At 37.6% G+C, this 21,999-nt stretch overlaps 1 protein-coding gene across 2 annotated transcripts in view; it reads left to right on the top strand.

The window, feature by feature from the left end:
* Positions 1-453: 453 nt before the first annotated feature.
* The window catches only part of pkn1a (protein kinase N1a), a 40,480-nt gene continuing 18,934 nt past the window's right edge, over positions 454-21,999 (top strand). The window contains exon 1 of one of the 2 annotated variants that reach the window (XM_079614724.1): positions 454-1,219. In XM_079614724.1, the coding sequence (XP_079470850.1) occupies positions 1,199-1,219 (21 nt within the window). In that variant the 5' untranslated portion in view covers positions 454-1,198. Of the gene's footprint in view, positions 1,220-18,564; positions 18,876-21,999 lie in introns of those variants that run through there. The other variant, XM_079614722.1, reaches the window with a different exon arrangement.

The raw sequence follows: 21,999 nt of genomic DNA on the forward strand, positions 1-21,999 counted from the left end.
CACACTTATATAAATATATAAAAACATAAAAAATCTCATGTTTTTATAACTCATTCTGCACCTGTATGCTGTTTTTTTTTCGTGGGGAAGAATTGATTGGTCAAAAATCTGTCATCAATATTTTTGGTACTTTTAGCAAGATGTGATCTTGTCAGTCAGAATTATGAGATAAAATGTCACAATTATATATATATATTTTTTCATTCTGTGGCTTTCATCTATTTAATTAGTCATTCAGAGAAAAGTAATGACAGTCGCACACAATATTAAGTATTGTATTTTGGATGTCTACAATATCTTAGTAAAAAAATGTTTAAAGTAAATTTAGTCTTAGTTGAAAGTTGCTCAGTTTAACAGCTTAAATATTTAACAAAGTAACGTACGACTTTTTATTTTAAAATACAGATTTGTTAACCGCTGTAACATTTGAGCTGGAAATGTTGTTTGCCATGAGGGAGTGATGAAACCAAATTCATTTGCTTGTGAACACAATGCGGGATCACGTGACCCGCAAGAGCGCGCAACCGGTGCACTGCCTGCGTCCACAATGCTCGCGCCCGGAGATACTAGTACACGAGCCTCATCACTGGCGCGCGAGGAACACACTGGAGAGCGGCGACAGTATCTTTTTCCAGAGGAACGGATTGTTGTATTATTCACCGGCTGTGAATGTGAACTCCTCGGGCCTCGTTTGAGAACGAGCTAGCTGTTGAACTGAATATACGCGTTGGTGTTTTCAGATGAAGAAGAAAAGCTCAACTCTTTTGACCAGTTACCCTGACCAATGCGGTACATGTATGCATCTGTAACGAGCTCCACCAGAAGAACTATTTTAGGGCGCTATCATGGAAAAATACATACGACTTAACTGCAAGCTGTGGATATGCCAGATTATATTTTAATTGAACGTTGCCATTTATATAGCTAATGCTTTTATATCATGTTTTACATGCAGTTGTTTTATTTTAAATTGAAGGAATTTTTGAAGCTTCGCTTTTGTCTAACGTTAACCGTTAGATAACCTGCATCAGGTCCGACAGTGATGAAACAGCATTTATTATATGCACAGAGTTTTAATAAGTCGTTCAACCGCTGTTGGATCTTAAACTGTTGCTTTGAGAGCTGACATTGTCGAATCTAGGAAGAGGAGGAACGACAATTTGGGTGTCCTGATACAAACGCCACTCCAGATACAACCATGGCAAATGACTCCATCCAAGTAAGTTGACAGCTTATTACAGAATAAATAAACCCCTAGAAAATTTACAGTTAGAGTATTGCACCCTTCTAGCGAGATCCTAAAAGCCCTCACGTGCTTTACTATACCAAAATAATCCCATGGATTTGGGGGGCAGACAATAGAGTTGGTTTTAAGACCCATGGATGTATTCACTTTTACTTAAAAAGCTCATCTGAATGGAAGAAGGACCGAGTTTATCTAAAGCGATGGAGTCCACCTTCATCTGAGGGGCCATTTCTCCTCCATAATGGTGTAAAGAGACATTTGTGGTGGCTAAACACAAGTCAAAATGTTTGGGTTGTACACTAAATAGACTGCAGTTCATTTGGAAAACCCTGTTGAGCTTGATGGCTTGGGTTGTTTTAGACCTGCTCTGTTTTAAACACCAATATTTATGTTTTCTCGTTGTGGTGTGGCAGAGAATTGTTCACATAAAATCTTATTGAACCGAAACAAGTAAAATATAGACTTAAGTTTAGGCCTTGTAAAGATAATATTCCCCCTTTTATGATTTCTGGAAAGTGTTCAAAGAAATGTTTTATGTGTATTTCTATTCATGGTCAATTAAATGTAAGCCAGCACTCTTGTGTTGTGTAACATGGGCACATATGCTGACCAGATTCTTTGGGAAAAATGTCAAAAGCAGTTTAAAACAAATGTTCAACAAGAGCACCATTAGTGATGGTTGAGTCTGTCTGATATATCGACTAAGTATATTTAGGAATTTTCAGCAGATTATCCGAATAACCAATTTAACCGAAGGGTTCTTTTTTTGTTTCCTTTTCACTATTTTGTCATTTTTTTTCTGTTTTCAATACATTTTTGGGAATTGTCATAAGTGACCAGATACTTGCAGACAACATGGAAAACACCAACAAAGTCATAGTCCGACTCCTACACATATTTTCCCTGTTTCATGAAGCATCTTCTATATGGTTACAACTAACAATGTGGACATAGTCTCATGCACACACTCATCTCCACACATAGGATGACTAAGCAAGAACAGTCATCAGGAATGTGAATGTGATTATGTCAGCGACTGAATGACAACAGCTGATTCACATAATGAGCATCATTTTTGTTTTGTTTTGCTGAGAGATCCCTCAAGTTTCAAATTGAGATGCAATGATCTTATCTTTCTTATCCTCACAGCAGGCGATTCTGCACACAGATGCATCTCAAGCTAACAACCTAACAGTTTATTTGCTCACTAGATTACTGGTTCACAGATGGAGCTGACAGAACTTAATGCTATGTGCTAGGCTAGCATGTTCCGCAAAGCCTTATCCCTGTGAACTCCTGTTGTGTATCTGTGTGTGGTTTTTAAAGTAAGTTCCCAGCCCTCTACACATTAGACCAGCTTAATGGGGTTTGAAGAGTAGGTTAATTCCCTTTTTGCTGTCCTGTCTTCACTTCACTGGCTTTTAACACAATTGCGTATTGTTTTTGTCAATAAGTAGGCTACTACATACCATCAGCAAATCGATGCGCCTGTATGTAGGTCTATAGAATTAGGTGTACCTGTTTGGTTTCATTTTGTGTCAATGGAAATTGGACGTTCATTTTATCTAGTAAGCAGTTTTAGTGCAATGAACACAGTTGGTTAAAGTAGCTCACCTCAAAATGGAAATTGGCATTATCCAAATAAATACATACATCCCCCACATTCAGATCTTCCCTCCTGGTAAGTTAACTCAAGTCACTCAAGAACTCCAACTCTGGTTGAGTCTGATTCACTTACACATTGTTCTGATTAGTTTTGTGAACCAAAACCAAACCAAAGTCAGACTCAAAACAACTCATGAATGAATTAACCTAGACTTCGCTTCTTTTCTTTTCTTTATTTTTGGTGTTCTTGAAAGTAAAGATTCAGAAAGTTTTTTTTTTTTTTTGCAGCAATGCCACAGAAGAACCATTTAGTGAACAGTTCTTAAAAGAGTAATTATTTTCTTACTTTAAAGAACATTTTAATAATCTGAAGAACCATCAGTGCTAAAAATCTGTGCTTTATTTTTAAGAGTGTGAAAAGAAAGAGTAAGTTGTTTTACTACAGTTAACATTTGGATTTGATTTGGCGAGGATGCTCAAAGATGAGCTTGCCAAGAAGAGCGCACTTGTCAGTATCTATCTGCATCTCTGTTGGCCAGAAAAGTTATTGCTGAGATCTGATTGGCTGTGGTGTGTTTGGCTGATTGTGCAGTTTTGGGGGGGGGGATCATGAGGGCATGAGACTGATGCTCAGGCATAATGGACTCCATTGTGTTACCACAGCTCCAGATCGTATTCACCATTGACTTCATGTTGTGCTCCACTGCCACACCCTCAGCCTATTTACTGACCCCTAGTGTGTGTGTGTGTGTGTGTACTGGGGACTCGCTGCTGTCATGTTTGTGTTGACCACCTGGATCGGACTAACTTGAATTTAGCTGTTGATGTAAATATTCATCTCTCAAACAGGGTGTCCGCGGAGTCATAAAACGTCTTAAATTTAATAATAAGAATTTTATACAGTCAGAAGGCTTTTCCGTCGACACATTCCCATAATTTACCATGGATTTACAATAACGTTAGCCTATTAATATTAACTGCACCACCATGTGGGATATACTGAATTGTATTATATTATTATTGTAGACAATGTATTAAAGGACTAATGGAATATAATTAGGCTAAAGTATTTAATAATGTATTTAGGCTACTGTTTCTCATACATTGCATGAAGATATCAAAGTCAACACAAACCTGTTTCAAGACTTGACCCCCATTAGCACATGCAGAAACTAAGAAATTAGTTTTCCAATAAAGATATTTATTTAGTTAAGGACCTAATGTCAAATGTTTGTATGTTCTACCTTAGATTTGTGAAATGTTCCCCTGTTTGGCAAGTGTTTGTCATGATATGTTCTGACAATAAAGAGTAGTTTAAAACCACAATTAACGCTCTACAACTTTCACTTAGGAGCAAAAATATGCCTTTAAACTTTAAAGAAATAAAGATTTGACATTTATCGTGATAATTATCTATATCGACTAATATAAAAGTTATTTTTCGTAATTTGTGTAGGTCATAAATTTTAATCATAATGGTCATAAAAAGGTCTTAAAAAGTCTTAAATTTGACTGACTAAACCCTGCAGAAACCCTGTCAAAGTCTCAATACTGTTGCTGAGGTGTAACATTTGCTTCTTTGTTTTTTGCCTTTTGTGTTTTTTATTTATTTAAAGGGGTCCTTGATTATGATTTCACTTTTTTTCAACTTTAATTAACTTTAGTTAGTGTGTAATGCTGCTGTTTGAGCTTAAACTAAATTTGCGAAGTCACGGCGCTCGAAGTTCAATGCAAAGGGAGATTTTCTTTTACAGAAATCACTTTTTAAGGATTGCAATAAACGGCTGGTAGGGATACAACGAGCTTCTTCCTGTGTTGGTGACATCACAAACCCTAAAATTTACATAAACCCTGTCCCCGGGAACACGCAACAAAGGGAGAGCTTTGGAGAAGAGGAAGAGTTGATGTCAGTGGAAAAAGTTTGTCCTAGGGTTAACAAACTTGGAGAGGTTGAAATTTATTTTTAACAACGTTTGTCTGTGCGCTGCACATTTTGCGGGGAACAGCTTCCAGACGAGAGTACAATGCAGGGCTATACACACAAAAGCTTCTCCTGAAAGACGTAGCCATTACCATTTTGTCCAGACAATCTGTTGTTTATGGATCAAAACTTGTATGTATTATTTGTAGTTGTGTTTTAAATTTACAGTTCCAATTATAAGCTCATAAGTTGCACATAAACGAAGAGCAAAGCTTTGCCTCTGCTAGCCTGCTAACTAACATTACAGTATTAATGTAGTGTTTACTGTAGCTTTTTTAAGCTCTTGCTTTTCTAAGACTGTTCACCAAAATAGTTTGAAATTGATGCCATCGATAATATTTACACTAGAAAAGAACTCCCAGTTATGGAGGGACATTTCCCGAACACTCACTAAGCACTGCCAATCACAACACACTAGGCCAGCTAACCAATCACAGCACATTTCGTATTTCGGAAGGAGAGGCTTCATCGAAAACACTCAACCAGAATGGGGAGTGAGGACCTGTAATAATGTAAAATATGTGAAAAAATAATGTTTTTTGAACAATCAAGCATAAAATCATATTCTGCACCCCAAAACTAAACCAAGACTTTGTGAAATGGCATAATAATGGCCCCTTTAAGTCATCATTGTCATCATGTTCACCAGTGTTCATGTTCACATGTAGCTTGAGATTTTTTATATTATCAGTATTGGTTGCTATTGGATATTTTATTGTGCATGTTTTCTTCGCCTAATTTTTACATTTATATTACCCTTGCTGTCAATTGATTCAAGTTAATTGGATTGTCATTGTTTGCGAATTGCTGCTTTCTCATGAGTGAAAGGTTGTTGGAGAAGGAGAGTGAGGATTGTCTAGCCCTCATTGCACAAGAATTTAATCTACAGTTTATTATTTATTGGTTATCGGGTATCGCCCATACCATGTAGCCTAAATAATTTATCGGCTTGTCTGTAGGCTATAACTAGAATTTTAATATCAGTGCATGATCTCCGGTGAAGAGCATACTGGTCGGGCGCATTCCTGTTTTTAGCAGGAAATCAACAGCTGGTTTAATAACTTTGATGGGTGGTTCAGAAACTCGATCGCTTCCCTCCCCAAGTGTAAAACAGCTGCATTTTCTCATGACCTCATAAAGGCAAACTCTGGCCATGTGTTCCAAAGCCTCTTTTTTTTATTTTTTATTCCAGCTCCTCCCCTTTGTGACGTCATCAGTTCCGTGCCCATGATGAGTTCTACTCATTATCCAACGTTCTGAAGCATTAGTGCAGCTTGCATAACTGTTCCATTACTAAAACCACACTTTCATTATTTCAATCCCTTGGGCTAGTCCTCCATACATTGATCTTGATGCGAAGTACTCAATCTACTGTGTAAATGCTCTCTTTCCCTTTCATTCTCTTGATCAAATTGTTCATTGCGGTTTAACTGCTTGATTTGTTATTCAGGAAGAACGAAATGTCACTAATGTACACGATTAAACTTTGTTCTCTCTCTGTGTGTTAAATTAATGCTCTATTGTTATGCTAATCTTAGATTTTTATAAAGCACTTAAAAACCACTGTTCCCTGGTTAAATGCAGGAATTTCAATTCGGCTCGCCCCGTGAAATCGTTTATTTGGAAGCCATCCTGTTAATACATCCCAGAGTGATGAATATTTAATGCTGTGAAAGCCAGCATACTCTGCAGAGAGACACATCCTCCCCTCCCATCCACACTGTCCTGTTGCTCTTTGTCTGAGAGAGCATGCAACAGTTAGGGTGTTGTAAACTGATCCGCAGGGTGTAGTAGCGCCTGTAATCTCTCTCTCTCTCTCTCTCTCTCTCTCCTCTCTCTCTCTCTCTCTCTCTCTCTCTCTCTCTCTCTCTCTCTCTCTCTCTCTCTCTCTCTCTCTCTCTCTCTCTCTCTCTCTCTCTCTCTCTCTCTCTCTCTCTCTCTCTCTTCTCTCTCTCTCTCTCTCTCTCTCTCTCTCTCTGCCTGCTTCTATCTCTTCTCTCTTCCCCCTTCCTCTTTGTGAAACACCAGCTGCTCCGCTGCTCCCCCTCCTTAACTCCAAAATTCCCCTCTCCGTGTCTGTCTCTCCCTTTATCAGACCGGTCAGCTCTCCGTCACTCCCACAGCTCTCTTGGATTTCCAGGCTCGATTCAGGGTTTCAGGCACTCTCTCTTGTGAGATCGGATTGCTCTGAGAGAATACACTAAATTTGAGCTTGAATTTGGGGGGTTTTCCCCTGTGTTATGTCCATGATAAGATTATCATTGTAGCTTTCTGAATCATTCTGTTAAGCAGAAAATATTTTTAATTAGATTTAGCTTTAGGATTTATTGTATTTTTATTTTCAAAATCTAAATTATACTTTTACTACTTTTTTTTTTTGCCTTTGAGGTCATACTCCTAATAGACTAGAATATGATCTTGAATTTTAACACACAAACTTTAGTCTTTTTATAAAATTTTACTATTTATATAGCACAGAAAGTGGGAATGGAGAAGCAACGTTTTTGAAAATACTTGTTAGTAATGATAATGTTTTTTTTTTCTTGTCTGTCACATTAGAAAGGAGGATGTGCACACTCTTTCCTGTGTTTGTACATGACCACGTGTGTGCGTGTGTGTGCGCGCGCGCATGCCTATTCATCTGTGTATTAAAGAAAGAGAGAACTTCTCCAGGTCAATGTGTCTCTGCCCAGTCCCCTGACTCTGGGTGGGTCTAGTATTTTACAGGGTACTTGGTCTATATAATACTGAATCTGTGTGAGATACACAGCGGCTACTATTCTTTCAACAATCCCATTATTCATACAATCTTAGATAACCTTTAAAATGGTGCAATAAACTACAGCCATAATGATCCACTCCAGGAAGAGATGGACTGATTTCCTCTACACACACACACACACACACACACACACACACACACACACACACACACACACACACACACACACACACACACACAGAGAGAGAGAGATAATAAAAGGGATACATTGCAGTAGAGTAACAGTGACTCTACTTTTTTATTTTTATTCACTAATAGGATCAGTTGGTTTGCACAAGGAAGCCTTGTGTTTTATGCAAATACATTATAAACATTCAGATTTGAAACATTACGGATATATTCTTTTTCCTGGTTATTTTTAGACATTTCGCCACCTTGGAATTAAAAGGTTCTATCTGCATTCTGACTGGTTTTGAGATATTGAGCTTTAAATTTTTTGCATTCCATTCGACTGTGTAGAAATAACCTTTTTATTTTCTAAATAAAAAGTTCCAAAATGTACACAACTTAAAAAACAACATCACATAATGTAAATAAGTTGTCACAGAATAAGAATATGTGAATAACTAAATTTTGACAAAAATGTCAGATAGAACCTTATAATTCCAAGGGGACGATTTATCAAACACGGGCATTTATCAAACACACACATCTACGGTTATATAGATTTGATCAGCTTGTGTTGTAATGCAAATGGGAGACATTGGGAGTGGTCACAGACAGGTGTTTGCAACCAGGTTTCCGGGACAACTGCTGCCATAGCAACTATGATTAGTGATGTCACATACTGTCTCACAGGAGGGTGGTAGAACAGGCACAAAGCGCTTTAATTAGCTCGGCCCTTTAATTTGGGGAATCTAGGTGCCGTCGTAATAATTCATTAACGAGAGATCTTAGACTTAAACTTTATGAGTGAAGACAGATAGAAATAAACTTTTAAAGTAGTTCAAATATATTAGTCATTGAAGTGTTTTTTTTTGTAATCCACTTTTGAAGTAGTTATGCACGTGTATGTTCTACTTGTAAAATTATGCTATACATAAGATCTTTTCAATAACTCCAAGAGCAGTTGTACATCTATATGCCTTCAAAACATTAGCAAACACATTATTATTATTATTATCATCTAGGATTGCCTTATTTAAAATAAAATAAAAATGCATGTACAGTTTGGAGCGACATGAGGATGAGTAAATTACAGAATCTTCATTTTGGTGAACTTGTCCTTTTATACACTTTTTTTTATATATATACATGTTTCCTGCAAAAATTATTTTGATTGGGTTCAAGAACATGTTATACTATATCCTATACTAACCTATACCTACTATTTTTCCAATAGATGCTGGAAATTTTTTTTATTTATTTATTTCAGAAATCGGTATGGCTACACGTATGTGAAATTTTTGGTGCAGAGCAGACCGAGATCGTCATATCTATATATTGTTGTGAGTAACACTAAAGATGCTCCGATCAGCCGATACCGACTACCAATTTCTTGTCATCATGAACGGCCGATCCCGATCATTCAAGCTTTATAAATAAGTGATATGTAAGCTCTCCGTTGATTGTCACTGATGATGATCTAATATTTTTTTCAATTTTATTATTAACTTGCGTTAACTTCACTCAAATCACACGCTTGGCCAGATACAGAGAAACTATCAATTGACCAATCCTGAGTGGCAATGTAGCATTTTACCAGCATGGTTGGCCAACCGTTCTGATTATTCCAGGCTGAGGGCGGTTTGTAATGGTGCCGTGTTGGTGGAAAAGCAGCTCAGCTCATCTCGGGTTCAACTGCGCATTTAAATACGGCTTTCAATTCAGAAACTTTGCAGTGTGTATTTAGCAGCATGAAAAATACTGTTAAAAAAAAGTCTGTAAAAATAGGGCACAAAGCACTGTATAAATATGAAGAAAATTTCCAAATTGTTTTTTTACTTTTTAATTACATATTTCATTACATTTTTCATTATAATAATTTAAAGCTGTCAATTACAACGCGAGGTAAACAAAGCTGCACTCTTGCGAAAACTCAATCAATGAATCTCAAGATTCTTTATTGTCACAACAATACAAAGTACAGCAAAATCAGTACAATCTTCCTTACAGTGCCATCACATATAACTAGTGCAAACTAATGTCCAATTTAAATATATATATATATATATAGTCTAAGTAAAATGACCTAAACCAGTACAATACAAAATGTCTAAAGTACAAAAGCAGTGTGGAGTATTGACTATTGCACACTTATTGCACAGTTGTGGCATAACAGAAGAGACGTACAGTAAGTGTTGCATTGTTTGCATACTATTGGCACAAGTAGTGAGCAGTCAAGTATTGCACAGATCTTTCACAGCAGATCATACAGGTTATTGCACAATAGGCTGTAAAGTACTGCATACAGGTTATTGCACACAATGGGAGAGTAGTGAGTAACTGAATGAAAACAGATACCGAGTGCTATAGGCACTGTGGGGCTGATGTCAATTATGTCTTTTTGACATCATGTTAATACTCGTGACGTGAGTGTGCAGAACTCGCGCTGAACACAAACTCAGCTGTTTTGAGCAGTGTTGAGGGGATTGTGACTAACTTAAACACATCTGATTGGCACTTGGGAGTGTTTTAAAGGCACAATATGTAAGATTTTTGTAATAAATATCCAAAAACCACTAGAACAATGTTATACATTTTGTTGACTTGTGTACACGTTATCCCAACTGTTTCCAAGAATGTTTAAATCCAGAGAAATCAGCAATTTTATCCAGGACATGGACCACATCTGTGCGTCGCCGATCAAAAACATCATTGCCCTTCTTTCTCTTGTGCATAAGGTCTATAGGCGTGTCCACAACGCATGTACTCACTGCTTATTACACACACAGGGACACGCAGCAGCACACAAACTAGCCAAATAAAAAAAATAAAAGGATAACAATGTAAAAGATTAATATTGTGTATATAAAGATATGGTGGAATCCGGCTTGTCCCGTAGATGTTCTGCTTGCACACTTTAACCTTGCGCACGAGCAGATCCATTTGCGCTCTGGAGACGCGTTCAGTTTTTCCGCTTGCAAACTCCGCCATGTAAATAGCGAGTCCGCCATGGCATGAGCGCAACTGGCTTTTAAAGGGAATGGGAGATGAGACTCTGGTTGGTTTATTTCACTTATGCCCAAAACACAACCATTAAGAGTATAGGGACAACCTTTTTAAACCATGCACCGCGTGCGCCGACCCTTTTTCCTGTCGTTAAACTAGCAAAAGTGGATTTGGACATGCCTTAAGTGCACTTGCGCCCTGTGCTTTAGACCATGCGCTGAGATCGTTAAAATAGGGCCCACAATGTTTAAATATCGTTTTCTTGATTCAACGCGGGTTCATGTTTTACCATGCCTAATATCTATCTAGCTCACTGCAATGTGCAACAAGTATCTCATAGTAGCCGCATAGTGGCGAACGCACAGAGTAGCATTATAACATAACTTTCAACACACTCAAATGTATCTAATATGATAAAAAAGTGCTGCGTTACCCCAAATACGCATGACCGAAAGAAAGCGCCGTCTGCGGTAGAATAATGTGCAGGGCTGACACCGCCGTCGGTGTATGAATGGGTGAATGTGAGGCTAAATGTAAAGCGCTTTGGTGGCCATTGGGTCTGTGAAAGCGCTATATAAATGCAGTCCATTTACCATTTACCAATAATAGCTCCATTGCATCATCAAGCTACGCCTTTGTTTTAAATAAGCAACCTCTAGCGGCAAAAATTACATATTGTGCCTTTAAAGCAGCTGGCTATCAGTGGGTACCGGTACTGAAGAATGGCAGGTATCGTCACATTAAATGATTGATTAAATATTTGGTGGGACAAAGATTCAGTTTGGTGGCCGCCAAAATATTGCCAATGCAGGAAAAACCTTGGAATAGGACCATGTTTTATCCACGACCACCCTCTCAAAAAGCGTATCACCCTGTGATAGATTTACTCACACTCTTAAGAAGAAACTGCCTCCGTGTCATCATCATCATCATCATCAAGTCAGCCCACGGTTTGGCTTATGATAGCCAAGCCTAGAGGAGCGGTGTGAAAAACACCACTCAGAACAGATGATAAGAAACACCTGGGTTTTCACCACTTCACTGTAAACATGGGCTGTGTCCGAAATCACCCCCAGGGCTCAATGCTAAGGTTAATTTCTACTGGGCCAGTCAGGCCAGTGGTTAAAATATTTACTTTACCCACCACAAAAAAATATAAATAAATAAAATAAAATAGGCCTAGTTATTTCCTTTGTTATTTTTGACCCATAACCATAAGGTTGTGTGACACCAAAAACTACTAACCAAACTTATATAAATTTCAAATATTACTAAAGACAAGTAAACTGACATCTGTCAGTAATAAAAAATAAGAACAAATAATCAAATTGTCAGCAATAGCACAAGTACAATAGAAAAAACATACTCAACATGCTTTTCATGTTTTTCAGGTAAGTCCAACTCCAACAGTAATTTTCAGGTTGAGAAGATGAGTAATCAACTGTAAAATAGCACTGCATAGTCTTCACTGTTTTAATTAAATATGATTAATCCTTATTAAAGTTACAAAAATGATTCAGTCAAGAGTGATTTTTTTTTTCTTTGTCCTTTGTTGTTGATTAACATTAAAGGAACCGTATGTAAGAAATGTATTTCAATTAATCATAAAATGGCCCCACTATGTCAGTAGACATTAAGAAATCATGTTAATTTCAAATACTTATATCACTGACAACAGTAGTCCGGCCAGGATATTGTCATTTAAAAAGTGAAGTTGCAGCCCTCAACTGATGTTGATGTTGTCATGTTGTGTTTTGGCCTGATGTGCCACCCTCCACCTATCTACCAATCACGAAGTCAGTAGTGTTTCGGCATCTGGGTTGCCAGCTCTGCTCCAGTCTTGCCATTGGAAGCTCCTTGTAGCAGCCTATACGTTCCTGCTGGATCCTGCAGCCTACCTGGCAACCTCGAGTCAGGGGGGAGGGGGTGATTTGAAAGTGATTGCAGTACCAGTTTTGGCCACAATCTTGCATACAGTTCCTTCAAAACAAAGACAGCAGCAGGTTTATTAGGCTGCTGTCACTTTAAGAGCGGCACGGATCCAATATAGCCTACTGTTAAACATGCGTTTTATTTCTCAACCGTTTATGTTCACTTAAGATATAACAGACTATGTTTATTAGTATACTCGCCGTGACTGGCATTTTTTGACGTAATTCTGTTTGAATATGTCCATTCAAGCACAAGAAGACCTGACAGAGAGCTCAATTCAGCATTCGCATGCTGTCTGAGAAGCGGCTTTCTGGGCACGCTGGGTGTACTTTCAAAAACATCTCGCACTATTAATTTAAGTTCTCTTTTTGCGCTTAAATATTTAAATTGTCAAGGCTTACAAACACTTGCAAATGATAAACTTCTATGAAAGTAAAATATTAAATTTTTTAGAAATGTCTGTTTGTTTTTTTGTCCATACAATGCAAGTCAATTGTCACCAAAATTCTAACATTCTTCAACATGTCTTCCAATGCATCAAAATGCATATAGGTTTGGATTGACATGAGGATGAGTAAATTACAGAATTAAAATTTTTAGGTCAACTATACCTTTATGACACTGTTTCCGACAAAATTTAGTTTGGTTTTGATTTGGCTCAAGAACATGTTAAAAAATAATCTTTAATCTAACCTGTTAATATACTATTTTTTGTATAGATATTGGGAAACATTTACTTTCTATTTCTTTCTAAAAAAAATTTTTTTTTTATTATTTAAAAATATTATTATTTTAATAGGTGGTGGTGTAGAAAAAAAAAAGCCCTCTGTATTGTGTACAGTGGAACTGGGCCACCTCTCACCCACTGACCCTGGACTGATCTTCCACTTTTGACCTTTCCCCCCCCACTCCTTGCAGTTCGAGGAGACCCAATGTAGTCAGGACACCCTTGATCTCACACCCACTTCCTTCACACTTCCTTTATATTATTTTTGTAAAATAAAAGCCACTGAAATGGCCGTCACTGGCAGTTAACTTTGGCCTCATATATCGACTGCAAGATAATCAGTTTCTAAAGCTATTATCTAGTTATTTAAAGTGATAGCTCAAATACAGTTGTATGAGTATTGAGTGTAATCCACTACGGCACAATGCTATCTCAGTCTGAGTTTGAGTGAGTACAATAGAGATTTAAGAAGGTCTTTTCCTCATGATGCCACAATGAAACTATTCATTTGAACTCTGTGTGCACTCACACACACACTATTCATCTCAACCCATAATGAACACACTGAAAACCCTGCATGGCAAAATTCACATTGACCTCCTAAGGAACTCCTTGCCTCCACATGTGTGCGCACACACATACACAAAATGTGTATCAAATTATATTGTTAACATAAAAAAGCCATTAGTTTGGGAAATAATCAATCAGACTTATCTTATTGTCTATACTGATAATATGATCTTGCCCCAAAATCTGCATAGATTTGGATATATCTAGATATAAGCCTGTGTATGGGCGTCAGTCTCCATTCATCAATCTGACACTAAACACTAACGTTCACCACACGAGAATGTCAAGAATGCTCCAGATGTGTCGGTGTGTGTTTATGTGTATTATGTAGTAAAGAGGCCGTGAAGCTTTTCACTAGAAATATCTCTTCTGTTTACTTTTTAATTTTTTACATATCTTCCTTTTATTTCCATCCCATTTTTTATTGTCACTGAGGTCAACCAGTTTACCTAGTTTTTATTTCTACTTTTTTTAAATAGTCGCCGTGTCTGAAATCACATACTGGTATGTAGGTACGACATTTGGTTTGAAACGTGATTCGTGACCATTAAAGTATCATTCAGTATCGTATAATGAAATTCATCCACCATGTCACTGTCATGTGACCTATGGCATCAGTTACGTTGCTTCACTTCCATTCAAAATTGTAAAAAAAAAATGTAAAAAAGTTTAGTTCATTTATTTGTACATATATTAGCCTCTCTGGAGAAAACCGTGATGTCATCATCCAGCTCACTTCAGTTCTGATATAATGGTGTCAATGCAGGCAGATCAATATTATTGTTGAATATTCAGTTAAATGTTAAATTAAATGTCCCCAACTAAGATGACAAAGGCGTTATTGTGACAAACATCTGAGTGAAAACGGATTATCGAAAGCCAAAAAAAAATGTTGGGTGGGGAACTTGGACTGGTTTGAGGCAGATCTGAAAGCAAGCTTGCTGTTGATTGTATGAAAGGCCTGTGGTTTATTGCAGAGAGAAACAAGCATGTCGTTTTCACTGGAAGGCCGAGTTACGACATTTTGGTTGAAAATTATGAGGTAAAACATTCTTTCAACTATTATATTGTCAACAATTCCTCTGCATATTTAGAAAATAGATAGGGCCAATTTTCATTTCATGCCGACTTTAAGACCGATTAGTTGAGTACTTTTTAAGGCAATACACAGACTAGTGACATTTTTGAAAATAAGCATTTTTTCCCCCTTAATTTGATCGCATGGACACTTTTATCCCAGTTTGAATATTGTCTTTTGGAATTTAGTTTTCTTCTTTAGGGTCTCCCTTTCTCTCTTTCCTTTGTTCATTCTCAGAGTATTTTGTCACAGTAACACCCCTCTCCGTTTCGGTCTCCCTTGCATACAGATTCTTTATTGCTATCCCTCTCAAGATATCTTTAATTTGTAAACGTTTTTTCGAATGTTCAGCTACAGATGAAACGAGGGTAAATGAATCCAGAGCTCATGACTGGGCAGAGAGACAAAGAGAGAGAGAGAGAGACAGAAGGAAGGACAGTCATTTGGCCTCAGGGCTTTTACTGAGCTCAGAATTGCTGGCATTCTCACGAGCCACAGCAGCTGAATAGGGCTCCCTCTGTGTGTGTGTGTTCGTTCGAGTAAGCGTGACCTGAGAATGAGCACTGCTCAGTTATATTTTGGATTGAACAGCACAAGAGCTCATTTTAGTCTCGGGTATAGCCAGACCTTCAGACTGACGGGCAGAAGGTCTGGACTCCATTCGTAGCTTTCATTTGCCATAGGGGCGTGAAAATGTCCCTATGATAACAGAACAGCGTGCATCTAATAAATAATTCATTCAAGAACATTGTGCAAGTTTACTGCAACAATGGTGCCGTGAACTTCACATACTTTTGAAAATCCAGCATTTAGATGATCCTGATAAGGGCTCATTTTCACAGTTTAAAACATGACTGCTACTACGGCTTTGTTTCCAGGCGGACCAATAATAAACACAACACACATCTCCAGGAAATCATGTAGATTTCAACCAAGTGTTTCCTATTTTGTATGCCTTGTGCATCAGACGTTTAGCCAACGGTCTGTAGGCGCGTGACGTCTGAGGCTGAGACTAGGGTTGTCTTGGCAAATTTCTACAAGTGCTGTTCAGAGGTGCACGTATGTCTGTCCTGTGTCCTCCATTATCATAAATGTTTATTCATGACACGCATTCTTCTTTGAAAAAGTGATCGTCATCTGACACTCAAAAAGTAACTTTAATGCAGGGATAGCTTTGTTGATTATACCAAACATAAAATATAAAACAAATATTTGAGTGTAAAATCTATTCATCAAAATTAATAAGTACAATATCAAGGGACATAACTAACTCTTATGATTTGTCATAAATGTGCAGCCCTTAGTATTTATTATATTATTATTACAGTGTGATATTATTTACCTATTATTATTTATTACGGATTTATTATCATCTTGTTGCTACTACATTTTAAACAGGAATTAAATAAACAGCTTTCTCTATTTACTTATAAAACGTAAAAGTTATTAATTGTTATTTTTAAATATATATATATATATATATTAAAAAAAGTGCCACATCAAGTTCATGGGATCAATTCCTGTGGAAAACACTTATGAATATGTACAATATTTCATGCACATTCAAAGCCAAATGCAAATGTAATCTATATGGACGTGGTAAGTATTTGCACAACAGTTTGCAAACAAGTTAAACATGTTTCCTTTAATGATCTAGTGTGTGTTTAGTTTTGGGAGCTAGTTTTAGGATTTTTAACGAGTGTGACTCAGAGATGGTGTGTAACACACCCTAAACAACCTCCCCGCTCCACAGAACACAGGACATTTTTTTTTTTGGCAAAATCATGCCGTTAAATCTTCATTAAACACGGGGCTTTTAGACACGCTTTGAAGACAACATGTAAAAGTGTCAGAACGACATCTGGATTCAGATCTGAAGAGAAGCGGAGTGGAATCTGATTGTTTACAGTTGTTTAACCTGTTTACAGTGAACTCTTCAGTTAGAAAAAAAATTCTTGACATCCCCCCCCACCGCTATTAGCTTTATACTTATAGACGTTTATATCTCAATTTTTTATCTCCCCTTAAAATATTTCTTCTGACTTTTAATGTCTCATTATGTATCTGCATTCTGTCTTAAACGAAGTCTGTTATCATTACAGCAACAATCTTCCAAAGTAACATCAGTGAAGGTCCCTCCCGCAAACTGATATCAAACAGACACTTTGACTCTTATTTCATTTAACAGTTCTGTTCACACCCCCTGGTGTTCAAGAATGGTAGAGCAACCTGTGTTCCACACCTGGGATTTATGTTCCTTACAAATCTCTACTGTTTGATACACCAGAGATAGGACTCGGTGTCCGAGTGAGAGTCTTCCTGCTGTCCTCCTCGTAGAACTGTCGTACACCAAATGTGGGGATGTGGGTAATAATAAACTCTCAAAATATTCTTACTGCATGTTATGATTTACATTTATGCATTTACAATGCATTCAAGGTATACGTTCCCTGGGAATTTAACCTATTACCTTGACATTGCTGGCACTGTGCTCAACCAGTTACTAGGCTATAGGAACAAACTAAATCTATTAAAAAGGAATGAGTGATTGTATCTTTGTGTTTTGTTGTTTGGTTAAAATGAATGACAGCAGCAGGATTATTAGGCTCCTGTCACTTTTTGCGCAGATCCAGTACACTGTTTCACATGAGACTTATTTCCCAACTGTTTATGTCCACTTAAGACATAACCGACAGTGTTTGAGTGAATACTCACCAAGCCGGGCATTTTGACATATTTCTCTTTGTTTTTATTTTAACCATTTAGGTGCAGACCTGAAGATCAAAGTTCACTTTGCATGTCCGTGTTCAACTCTGTCTCGGAGCGTGTGCACAAAGTTGCGAAACAGTATCTCTTTCGCGGATTTAATAACTTTTTATTATCGAGCAAATCCTGCAGTGTAGCAACAGTAGACTTTTTTTATGACATTAGAATTATGATTTAACACACAAACTGTGTTTTTTTTTACTTTTCTGGACTGTATAGGTCGGCTTTAAAAGTGACCATCCATTTGTCCATTATGCCCTTTTTTGCACTTTTTCGCAAACCTCATGCTTGTTCTCAAACTCTTTCGATTTCCCTATTCCCATAATTTTTCCGCCGTATTGCAACTCTTTATCACTAATTATTCAAATTCAGTTTTTTTGGGGGTAAAGTGTCATACGGTTATTAAAGGATTAGTTCAGATGAAAGTGTGGCAACTGACGCAAAACCTTCACTACACTAAAACCTTGACTTTTCTTTTCTTCCTGTGGCCTCAATGACTCTTGACATACTTCATGCGCTCGGTTTAGATGATGGTCTCTGTATCATGCCTTGTAAACATGTTCGTAGGTAGACTACGCTACATGCGCACGCACACACACACACACACACACACACACACACACACACACACACACACACACACACACACACACACACACACACACACACAAACATGACTGGAGAGAGTTTAGATGGACTTATGTAGAGGGTAAGGAAGTTGAGGGGTGGGGCTTAGTCATACTTTCTTTCACTGACTTGATCTGTCGCTTTGCTTTTTTTTCTCCTCCTTCTGCGTCTCACCCTCACATCGTTTCCGTTTTTTCGCCTTTCTTTAGTCAAGGGGGAAGCTGTCTGTTGTTTCATGAAGTGCAGTGGGTTTGATAAAGAGGGTCTCGGCGGGGGGGCGAGTGGGACTGACCGCCGCTCTAGAGGGAGATTTTATTAGCAGACTGTTTCACAGCGCAGGGAGATTGAGGGTGTGACATGGCTTACGAGGAGGGAAGAAACACATCCCTCACAGAGCAGCACGACGTCGACGACATCACACACCCAGAGACTTCGCTTGCACCACAAGTGGTAGGCTTGCTAAAGACGGCCCGAATCCTGCTCGTAAACTGGCTCTGAGTTTTTGTTGAAGCATAACTCTATCATAAAGTCTTAGTCGATCTTTCTCAGCGAGTTCATATTCAGTGTGCCATAGCTGATGCAGTGATGTGCAATGTGTTGTGCAAGAATGCAAATCCGCCGTGCATAAACCATTTCGTTTTTCTTCAGTTTAAATAAATGTTTTGTGACTTTAACCTAATAAATTAATATTGTATTACATAAATCTATTATTTGTATTTCAAAAGTAAAAAATATAAATACATATGCCACTTTAAAATTTTAAATGTGTAAAATGTATTATAAAATATTAATGTTATAATTATAATGTATTATAAATTAAATCATTTAAAGTTCCTTTAAAAAAATATTTACATTTTTAGTTTTGAGTTTATTGATACGAAATGCAATGCTGCAACACTTCCTCAAAATACACCATCTTTGGATTTCAAATGTTCTGTTGGTCCTGTCTATTTCTCTATTTGTTTCTCTTTTGTTCCCTAGGAGTTAAACTTTTCCTGTGTGGGCTGACATTTGTTTTCTTTGTGGACCGCGTCCTCCCTCCCTCCCCCAACATCTGATATCTTTGCGAGCCGCGTCACGTCATTTCCTCTCATCCCCCTCTTCCTCTACGACTCTCCCTTGTGCTGCTCTGTCATTGTTTATGCTTTTCCTCTGCCTGACACTCTTTATATCCTGTCTCACTCTCTCTTAGGTCTTCTTTAGTCCTTTGTGAGAATTGATGCATGTGAGCTGCTGACCCACTGAGTTGGCTTCAGATGTTGTCTCAGTTGAGATCTGATGACTTGCGTTTGGTCAAAATGGTCGAAAGGATGCTGTGGTTGTAGGCTTAAACCATTGTTGCTGAAACCGTATCGTTGTAACCACATCAATTAGCGCTGGTGTCATCATGTCACAGAAAGAGTCCAACAGAAGAGTTTTTAGGGTTGTTTTTGCAGTGATCTGGTACTTCTGTCTGCCTCTGGGTGCCAGCACTTTTGAGGTTGGAAATGTGGTAGGATTTGATGGATGTTTCAATACACTATGTCCATATGTTTCTTCTGAATATGTTCTATCTATATCCAGGACACATTTAGAAGTCTCACTAAATATGTATGTACCAGATAAACCACATATAAATTTCATGATAAATGGAAGATATTAAAAGGCTAACCTATTGTATGAATAAAAAAACACTAAAAACTAAAATCAATCATTTTAAATGCTAATATTCTGAATGCATATTTATTCTGAGATTTGTTAAAGATTGCATTTAACAGTGTTATTAAAATATTAGTGTGTTTTAAAAAAAAATAATATTAACTTTAAGTGACCATGACGGTGCCAATAGCCCCGTGGGCAGCGCGCCGACATATAGCGCAGTTGCGCTTCGGGAGTCCCGAGGTCGAGTCCCGGCCTATCCCGATCCCTTTCCCCTCTCTCTCTCTCTCTCTCTCTCTCCAACTTCGCTTCGTGTCAACTGTCCTATCATAATAAAAAGAAAAAATGCCACATACAAAAAACGCCACAAATAAACTTTAAGTGACCATTAGTTGGGTAATCTAAATATAAAAAAGATGGGAAATTAGCATGCATAATTACATTTTTTATTTGGGGTTTAAATGATCACATTTTACATTTTAGAACTTTAACATCGTAAGAAACATTCTTTCAACCACATAACATTTAGTATAATAATATTTGTATCCATTACAATATAAATTGTACAAATAAATGCAGCATAAGGGGCCGTTCACACAGAACACATTTTTCCATTCCAATGCCCTACTTTTCCATTGTTTTTCTATGAAAACACGTGCTAGATGTGCGTGTATGACCTTATCGATCGCGTCTTTTGCAGCGTCTCGCACATGATTGCCGCATTTTTAAGATGCCATGTCAAGTTAAAATAATTTAAACTTTTACACGCAGCGCCGCTCATCAATGTCAGTTCCAAAACAGTGGACCAATCAGAAGACCCTGTAGGCGGGGCAAGCACTGCAAGCTTTTGTTTACAGTAGCTAGTTTGCAACTGTTTTAATGGATGTGTCGGAGGATGTGTGTGAACCCAGACAGATCTCTGTACTGTCGTTCTCTGAGCAGTGCCAGTTTTTATCAAGGTTAAATGCTGTATAGCCAGTGAGATTATTTTCTTTTTTTCTATGTCAAAAATAGTAGCTATCTTTGCTTCTGTTGGGCTATTTCCGTTATTGCACCACATCTCAAAAGCGCATCTTGTGATCCTTGCTTTCTGCGCTGTGCTTTTTTTAAAAAAAACATTAAAAAACTTTTTTAGACACAGACACACTGTGTAAACGACCCCTTCGTGAGCATAAGAGACTTATGAAAAAAACATTACAATAATCTCACCAACCCCCAAACCTTTAAACTATAGTATAGATGTAAGCCAGATTCATTTACAAATATTACCATTTCGTTAGGATTACCTGTGTAAACTAAAGTTCCTGTAATTCTGTAAAGTCCTGTAATAAAGGGCTATTTTGATGCCACGGAGTCAAATCTTTCTCGCACTCTTTTTTTTTTTGCTTCTGTTACTGTAAATGACTCATCTGTTTTTGTGCAAACTAAACTTTACTGCGACAGTCTAGTCACCGTGATCTGCTTTATCTGTGGTAGAATCTCTGCCAGTGTTTTTGCAATTACACTCATGAGCCCCAGGCTCTCATTTGCTGTTTGATCAAATATAGCAGTTTGATCACAATAACTGAGAAAGGGTCTCTTCTTCAGTGTGTCTGCTGTAAAAAAAAAAAAAAAAATGTTCAGTTGGTTTGATTTGTGATTATGTGACCCGTTTTCGAGTTTTTTAGTTGCACAATAGCTGCAATGCTGCTATCTTGAGTTACATCAAAGACTTCAGAAAGCAGCTGCTTAAAGCTCCTCAAGTTTCAGACCAGCTATTTTGGGTACATTTCTAGTGATAATAATTAATTAGGTTGATGTCATACAGCATCACAAGGAAATGAGAAGCTGAGAATTAGAAAGCTGATGCCGTCGTCTCATAAACAATGAATTATACTCAACCGCACCGGGGGAATACCGCTACTACAGTTTAGACCGTTACTTTGCTCATCATTGG

The sequence above is a fragment of the Phoxinus phoxinus genome (assembly GCF_949152265.1).
Source record: "Phoxinus phoxinus genome assembly, chromosome: 6".
Taxonomy (NCBI): Eukaryota; Metazoa; Chordata; class Actinopteri; order Cypriniformes; family Leuciscidae; genus Phoxinus; species Phoxinus phoxinus.